Genomic DNA, 8,788 nt, shown 5'->3' with positions numbered 1-8,788 from the left:
ATGGAATGGAACCTTTTGGCAGCTGTTATTGTGTCTGCTGGTGGTGGTATTTCTAAACCTCCAGTGGTTCCTTCCCTCCATGACCTGTCCTGTTCCCTGCTGTTTTGTGTATTAGATGCACTCATCTTTCTTTCCAGAGAAGAGATGGATCCCTGTGAAGTGAGGAAAAGCCCTCTCTCAGGCTTGTGCCAGTGTTTTCACTCATTACTTTTTTTCAGTCAGTAACTCTGAAATGCCAGTGAAACACGAGGCAGTGCTTAGGTCCTTGAAATAAATGCATTTAAAATGACACTTCAGAAGTGTGACATCTGTAAGTCACACCACTTGCTTTTTGGGGAAGTGATTCCATAGGAGAATTACTATTTTTTCTGGGAAGATATTCACAGTTTTGGTGCATTTACAACCAGAAACATCTTTGAAATCTAAAGTTACATAAATACTCAGGAAAAGACAGACACAGGCTGCAAACTGCATTATCCTCTTGCCCTGGACTAGAAAGATCACCTCTGTTCTGATGCCCTTCTCCTACAGAAATTGCCCATATAACACTGGAACTGGTTCAGTTTATATTTTTTTTTCCAGCTATTGACTTTTCTGTTCTTGTCCAAATTCTTAAAAAGCTTCAAGCCCTTCACCTACTTGTTTCTCTTCTGTTGAAAGATCAGTCTAAGTCCTGTTGTTACCCAGCTGTTTTCAAAAGGATGCCCTTTGAGCATGTGAAAGTCCTGAATTGCCAGTGGGCACCCCTCTGGCTCTGCAGACACAATAATGCTCTAGGCTAATCCTCTATGTGGGAAGATCCTAGAGCAAATGCTTGTTCCTTTTTTAACTCAGCAGGAGCTAAACAATTCCAAAATAAAATTGCCAAAGTGTGGAGCTGGTTCAAGGTACAGCTGGTGCCCTCTAAAATAGATGTAGGGCATTTCTTTTAATTCTGGCACTACTGAAGATGCAGTTGGTCAATAGTGTTTGGTGCTACTGGTGGTTTAAAACATCCTAACCAGTGTTTTTATGTAATCCTTCTTCTGTTGTGCTGGCACAAATTTGTTAGAGCCACATCAGGGAACTGATTTGGTTTAATAAGGAACCCACAACACTAAAGGCAAGTGTGTGACACACAGGGTAGGCTTGGAAGTGGCTGCATCAGTACAAACTGAAGCAAGAGAGAACTGCAGTGAGGGGAAATAACTTGGGTAGAGTTGCTGCCAAAACACACCACTAAAATGGTCAATTCACTTTTGTCCCACATTCCCTTCTCACACTAAAAAGGAGCTTGAGTGTGCTCAAAGAGCTGGAGGCTCTTTTGTCCCACACATTGTCACTGCCTTTCAGAGAGCTGGTGACATCAAAGCTTTGCCACCTGGGCAGGGACTGCCAGATCTAACATCCCCACCCTCTGGATTTACACCAGCAAAACTTCAACAGGCCAAGGTGACCTCCCAAGCACCCTGCATCCCAGTTTCCTAATGAAACAGTCAGTAAACACACCCATTTCCTTTCCACACAGAGTCCACTTGTCCTGTCACAACCTCCATGAGATGTGATTTGCAGAGCCTCAGTGTTTCTCTTCTCCCTCCAGTACCCTGTGGAACAGATTCCCAAGCTCTGTGTCTATGATGATATCCTTCCCACCTGCCCATCCTTTCCAAAACTCCTTGGGAAGCTTGTGGATGTGAGTTCAGAAGCTGGGGATACTCAGTTGAAAGGATACCAAGAGCTTTTATTTAATGACATCAAATACACATGCAAAAAAGGTAAATATTCCCAAATCTAACCAGAGGTTTTCCCTTTAGGGGGCTTTGCAAATAAGGATGGCTTGATCTGGTCTCTAGACAGACCTCTCACTGAAAAAAGCCTTGCTGCTCTTTCCTTCAAAGTGCCTCCACATTTCAGTCCCAAAGACATCAATCCCATCTTCAGCTTCTCCAAACCCAGGGCTTCCAGTTCAGCAGCAGAGTTGAAGGCCAGCAGGTCTATTGGTTCTACCTCCTGAAAAGGGAAAAACAATTGAGAAAAACATTCAAGAAAAGCAGGAGTTCAAGAAGACAATGGAGTTCATTTGGACAATGCTTTCAGGCACACGGTGTGATTCTTGGGGCTGTCCTGTGCAGGCCCAGGAGCTGGACTTTTGACTCTTGTGGGTCCCTTAGACCTCAGAAGATTCTATGATTATCCCAGGAAAGTTCAATACTCCCAAGAAAACTGAATGAAAAACATCAGTTTGCCATCTTGCCCAGCAGTTCAGTAGCTTAACCTTGGCTTCCAGAGGCACAGCAAAGCTGACAGCCCCTTTTTAGCCTGATGCAGAATATAACCAATACACCTCCAGCAGGAGCAGGAAGGAGGATAAAAGTTATTTCTAATGCAGTTATGCTGTAATTAAAGAAATTTATTGAGAAGCATCTCTTTTTAGTAAGATTAACCCCAATAAAACAAGTTGTGAAGTTCACATCTCATCCCGCCACTAAAAGAAAATGTGGATTAAAATTTCATCTTCAAAGGAAATTGGTATATTTGCAAACTGACTGAAGGTAAAAAGGACCCCTACAGATAGTCTAGTCCAATCCAGAGCCTTGTCTACAAAAGACCATGGAATAGATGGGATAATTCAAATGCTGGAATTTACTAACTCACTATAAAGGACACCAAAATCTAAGCCCATTTTGTTCAATATTTAAATGCACATACTGCTCTTACAGTCTGTACCCAGAGCAAGGAATAACAGCAGTGGGAAGGAGAGAACTCCCCTTATGCACTTGGCAAAAACAATTCTTGCCAGTAAAATCATAACCTTTGTCCTGCTAAGCATACAAAAACCCAACTGGTTACCTCATTATTCTCACCCTACTTCTAAAAAAAAAAAAAAAAAAAAAAGAAAAATTCATCAAGGACTACTATAAAAATATTTCCACCTGCAATAACAATCTGCCACAGCATTGGTGGAGTTTCCTGTTCTAGGAATAGAAAGTCTCACAAATACTGAGCAAAAGGTAAACAGTGAAGAATGGTAAACATCCTGTTTAAAACTTGCCAGCTCTAATAGTACAGTAGATGACAAAGTTCTAATTGATCAGATTACATCCTTGGTCTTTTCCCCACTGACCTGTAATGAACTTTCACACATCAGAGTTCATTTGTGCCAGTGGCAGACTTTACACCCAAGGTGAAAAAAGGCAGAAAATCCCAGTAACTCCCTAGCCTGAAAAAAAGAGCTACACTTTTTTTTTTATTGCTAGAGTAAGCCCAGATTCATTATCCCCACAAATCTTTAACAGTAATATTATGCAAGGACCCATAAAGCAGAAGTATTGGAACCTTTTGCTGCCCAGCATCAGTTGGGCTTTCATCAATCCAGTGGGAAAAGCCACATTGCTGGAGCTTTTTTGCTTCTTCAGCTCATTTTGTCCTACTTACTGTGCTCTGGGACTGGTTTGTTTCCTGTGCCTTAGCAGGAACATTTTCTTGTTCTTCTTTCTGAGCTTGAGTCACTCCATTCTTTCCTTGGGTGTCTTCCTTTGGGGCCTCTGTCATTTTGTTCTTTTCTCCAGACAGAATTTCAGCCTGCCCACCTGTGCACACCTCTCCTTGCAGATCTCCTCCAGGACCTTCTGGCTGCTCCAGTGGTTTCTCACTTGCACTGGTAGATGGACTGTCCTCTGCTGAAGCCACAGAGCTGCTTGAACACTCAGCTGGATTTCCAACACTTCCATTAGCACTGCTGCCTGATGGACAACTTCTGTCAGGTGTACAAGGGGAGTCATCCTTATTGTCATCCTCACAGCCTGAGCCTGTGGCCTCATCCAACCCTGGCCTGGCACAGGGAATATGTTACAAATTAACATGCATCTATCTTAACTTTTTGTCTTTTAAAATATTTTTTTTTTAAATTGCCAGATTTCTCTTTCCAAAACCATCCTCAGAGAGATATAAAGAGCTACTCCAACAGCTATTTAGGTTAGTTTAGTTAATGGAAGAGCTATCAATATTGAAAAGGAGCTTCAAATGCCCAGAACAGGTATTACAGCATTCCCAATACAGAAATGACTGGAATCTTTGACTTCTCTTCCATGTTACATTAGATGAAAGATGCCAGGGGAGAAAACCAATCTTTTTAAGTTAATTGTAAATTATAATTAATTTATAAAGAAAAGGATAATAGGAAGTAGTAGAATATAATCATTTAGAAGGGATGAGGGAAAAAAGTGTCTGTTTTTGCAAATGAAGTTTGTCTGCTCCATCTGTGACAGAATTATAGGAATGCAGAAATGTTTACTTTCAGTTCTTTGATTTAATCAGTTCAGTTTTCTTATTTCAAGTCTACATCTCAGACTAGACTCTGCTTACTTGCATGTATCTAACTTTACATCCTTTTTAAGGCTTAAGGCTGCAGTATAAAAACAAGGTATAACTCTTACCAAGGACATTTTCTTTTTTCAGATTTTGTTTCGCTCTTCCCAGGCTCACCCGGGCGTTTCCGACTCTTGCCACTTTCTGCTGACATTGCTTTGCTGGCAATAACCTGCAAGCCTTCAAAAGAAATTTGAAAGTGAACTTCATCAGGACACAATTAATGTCTGCTGTAAATTCTACTTGTCTTTTCACTTCAGATGCAATTTAAAACACTAGTGGAAAGAATCACTATTGGTGATATAGACTCAAAGCTTGAACATAAACTGAGTAGCAGCAAAACCTTTCCTACATGGATTTACTAAGAGTCAATTAGAATTGGATTTCTGAACTGAACTATCAGGTTTTTCATCTCATTCAGCCTCAAGTTTCACTATCTAGCTGACAGCAAGAGAACAATATAGGGATAAACAAAGTAACTACAAAGACCAGGAAGTGAAACAAGGTATTCTGCAGCTGGATCCAATATCTAGTTTTTAATGTACAACCCAAACCCTTTATAGTTTCACTGGGTAATTCTTACAGCTCAACTAGCAACACCACCTTCACAGAATCTGGCTCTTAATCTCAAAATTAATCTCAATCTTAAACTCAGAATCTGGCTAGGTGACCTAGCTAAGCAAGGTGAAGCATCACTTGTATAATGTCACACAGTTCAGTGTGTGAAAAATGCCTATTTTATGATTGGCTTTTTGCAAATATTGAAATTAATATTATATGTGTTATGTTAGAAAGTTATGCTGTATTAATTCTCTTAAGTAGTGTGTTAAATATAGTTTTAGATTATAACGTTAAAATAGAAACTATGCTATGTAAGATACTTTTTTTCTAAAGAAAGGACTGGCACTGAGATAGCAGCCACAGGACACCTCAATCTTTCAGAGAAAGAGAATTTATTGCTCCATTATCAGGAGAAATGAACTTCTTCCCGCCTCACTCAGGTTTGAAGATGCAGTTAGGATTCAGAGGAAGAAGCTGACACTGACCAGGCAGAATCCTGTGTGTGAATGGAATTTATGCATCCTGGATGAGGTGTATGAATATGCAACAGGTTATTGTTTTTAAGGGTTAATCCTCTGTTAACATGGGTCCTTTTTCAGGCTTATATTGCCCAGAAAGAGGTACCCAGACTGTCCATAACTCTTTGTTTCTATTGTCTCATATTATCCTAATTCAAATTGTCCAAATTATTATAACTGTAATTTTATTACTATTTTTATAACCATTTTATTACTATTAAACTTTTAAAATTTTAAAGAACAAGTGACTGGCGTTTTTCACAAGTGGAATTTAACAGACACTGCAGACAAAGAGGAAAAATTAAAACAAATTTCTCTGAAATTTAAGATCTCATCTAACTGAAAAAAAACCAAAAAAAACAATTCTTTTTAAAATTTTCCTACTGGGGTGAGGCTAGAGAGGCTCTCAGCGTGCAGTGTGCTGCCGTACCGATGCGCAGCGACTCCTCCTGGCGCTCGGCCATCTCTCGGTACTGCCGCTCGTACTCGGGGTCGGTGAACGTGTGCCGCGGCTCCGCCAGCTTCCGCTGCAGCCTCTCCAGCCGCCGCTGCTCCTTCTCCGCCTCCCGCTCGGCCTGCTTCTTCACCCACTCCGCCATCCTGCGGCGACACCAGCCCACATCAGCGCTCACAGCGGCACCAGCAGCTCCCCGCTCGGCACCGCAGAACGCTCCCACCCCGGCTAGGCTGGGAGGCAATGGGAAATGACAACAACACCCAGCAGAATGACGGAGGAAACCGACAGAGACTCTGCTACAGAGAGGAGAGCAGGGTTTATTCTGAAAGCCAGAAACAGCAGTTCACGCATCCCCAAGACTGTGGTCCTGCAGCTTCAGAGAGAACTGTGAGAATTGCACACGAGGAATTGTGAATTGTGCACCAAGAGGTGCAGAACAGTCTCTCAGACTCAGGCTGCAGTAAAATCACATCTGTTTTTGCAATAATAGAATTACAGTCAGGAAAGCCCTGCTGGCTTCCGGTCCATCTGCACTTAAGATTTCACTTCTGCTCTTTTTAGTACTCAAAACACCATTTCATTGCTACAACAGACAATCATTTGACCTCTTTTGTAAGCTACAGGATGAGGTTGTTTTACAATTTCAGCCTCTGAGGAAATGCCTTACGCTTTCTCATGATTGACATCCCTCAGTCTCCTCCCACTGAGATCCCGACACGCCTCTCTGTTTGTGGTCTTCTCAATCTGAGCACCCAGGGCTCGCAGCATCGACCCAAACCCTTCCAGAGGAAAAAAGTGAACAGGAATTAGCTACACAGAAGCATCTTGTCAATGTAAGGAGTCCAGCTTAGGTTGAATTCTGAGATCTTGGCATTTATATATATTTTTTTAAATAACAGAACATAAAGTCACTACTGAGATCTTGGCATTTATATTGATGTTTTTTAAATAATAGAAGATAAAGTCACTACTGAGATCTTGACATTTATATATATACACATATTTAAATAATAGAAGATAAAGTCAACTAGGTCACATAACACACTCAAATCACAGACTATTTGTACCTGAAAGATTTGTCCTAAGTGACCACTGAATGAAACTTGGCAGCCTGAAGTGACAGGTCCTTTTCAACACAATTTCAACTCTGAAGTCACTTTGGTGCATGCTACAGACTTCTACCAACAGAGATAAGCTGAAAAGGGATGTGAGGAAGATCTGGACTTCTTCAGCTTCCCTGGTCAATCCTCAGCTTTGCACAAACACTTGGGTTTTAGCTCAGAGACTTTGTATCAGTCATACACACAACAAGAGGTCTGTCTGCCAGTATCTGAGGACTCCTGCTATCAGTACAGACTATGGAACAGCAGCAGTTTTTTAACCTAAGAATCTAATCACTAAGAAGCAGAATAAACAACAAACCTCCTTTTCCAGCACAGAGCCTCGGCTCCAGGCTATAAACAACTCCACTCTGCAACTCATCTTCATCGCTGACCAGTCGCCCATTACACTTCACATACAAGCTTTCTTCTGGGATGTTCTAAAAACACAGCAAAATTGAGTCAGATCATTGAGCCAGAAAAAATGAAACATTCTGACAAAGAAAACCATTAAGCAGTTGTGTTTTCTTCCTTCCAGAGAGGAGCAAAAAAAATGAGACAATCTGAAAAGCACAAACATTCTCTAATGGTGCTTGTTTTAATTTCTGGTTACCAAAGGACTGAATACAGTCTAAATCAGCCTCTAAACGTGAATGGGGAAAAACTGTACAATGGGAAAAATTCAGAAACAACCTGTGATGATCTGACCATAACCTTCATTCCCTGTCCTCCAGTGCCACTAGTGGGAAGGAGATAAGGGGAGAGAAAGAAACAGTGAGGGGAGGAGGGAAGGATTTCTTTCACCTCTCATAATCCTACCCTGATTTTGACTGGTAACAAATGAAGTTCATTTCCCCAAGTCAAGTCTGTTTTGCCTGTGATGCTGACAGCTGAGAGATCACCCTGTCCTTATCTCGACCTTTGACCCCTTTTGTTACATTTTTCTCTCTCCTGTCCAGCTGAGAAGAGAAAGGAGAAAGCATCTGGAGTCCTGCCAGGGTCAACCCAACTGTGTTTATATATAAACACACACACATATGCATATACATATATGTATATATATATATATATATGTATATACACATGTGTGTGTATATATATATGTACATATATATACACATATATATTTATATGTACACATATATATAGATATATATATATACATATATATATATATACACACATATACACACACACACACATATATATATACAAAACACGTTGATAAGAGGCTACAGGACTCTCTTACAGCAAACCCTGCTGCTCAGCTAAGCGACAGCACCGACAGCAAGGTGCGCACAGATGCGGATCGCGACCGCCCTTCCGCGGGTGCGGGCGGGAGAGGCCGCGGGCGGCCTGCGCAGCGCCGCCGGCACCGGAAGCGCAGCGCCTCCCGAGGCCGGAGGGCCCCACACCGCTCCCCGCTGCCCCGGCACTCACCAGCTCCCGAGCGCGGTGGCGGCGGAGGCAGAGCACGGAGCCGCCCCCGGGGGGCAGCGGCAGCAGCCGCGCCCGCGGCCCCAGCGGGTCCCGCACCCACAGCGAGCCCGGCCCCGGCGCCGCCATCGCTGCGGCCCCAGCGGTCACGTGACGCGGAGGAGGGCGGGGCGATGGGGCCGCGGCCGCTCCCCCTCAGCCCCGCCCGGCCCCTCCCGGCCCGTTTTTATCGCGTTTTATAGTTCGCGGTTCCTTATGCGAACGGTTCAAGGCGAATCCGAGGAGCCCCGCCGTTCGAATCCGCGGGATTCCTGCAGCCCGGCGGGTTGTGCGGCCTTTCCCGAGCCCGTCACGGGCGGAGCCGCGCC

The 8,788-nt window shown here is 43.0% G+C and overlaps 1 protein-coding gene across 1 annotated transcript; it reads right to left on the bottom strand.

The window, feature by feature from the left end:
* Window positions 1-1,699: 1,699 nt before the first annotated feature.
* Window positions 1,700-8,727, bottom strand: SDE2 (SDE2 telomere maintenance homolog). Its single transcript, XM_036380984.2, has 7 exons — window positions 8,424-8,727; window positions 7,306-7,423; window positions 6,551-6,662; window positions 5,857-6,026; window positions 4,416-4,527; window positions 3,415-3,811; window positions 1,700-1,989 (listed from the first exon to the last, which is right to left on the bottom strand). The coding sequence occupies exons 1-7, from the start codon at window positions 8,547-8,549 to the stop codon at window positions 1,771-1,773; spliced, it is 1,254 nt and encodes a 417-aa protein (XP_036236877.1). The 5' UTR covers window positions 8,550-8,727; the 3' UTR covers window positions 1,700-1,770.
* Between the last annotated feature and the right edge of the window lie 61 nt (window positions 8,728-8,788).

The sequence above is a fragment of the Molothrus ater genome, chromosome 3 (genome assembly GCF_012460135.2).
Source record: "Molothrus ater isolate BHLD 08-10-18 breed brown headed cowbird chromosome 3, BPBGC_Mater_1.1, whole genome shotgun sequence".
Taxonomy (NCBI): Eukaryota; Metazoa; Chordata; class Aves; order Passeriformes; family Icteridae; genus Molothrus; species Molothrus ater.
Note: the sequence above shows the minus strand (reverse complement) of the source record. Positions and strands in the feature narration are given on the sequence as shown.

Excerpts from the sequence above, each read along its gene's own strand:
- SDE2 (XM_036380984.2), bottom strand. The coding sequence starts at position 8,549 with ATGGCGGCGCCGGGGCCGGGCTCGCTGTGGGTGCGGGACCCGCTGGGG. Across the intron at positions 4,528-5,856 it reads GGAGGAGTCGCTGCGCATCG|GCTTGCAGGTTATTGCCAGC; the intron begins GTACGGCAGCAC and ends TTTCTTTTGAAG. Across the intron at positions 1,990-3,414 it reads CAAACCAGTCCCAGAGCACA|GAGGTAGAACCAATAGACCT; the intron begins GTAAGTAGGACA and ends TTCCCTTTTCAG.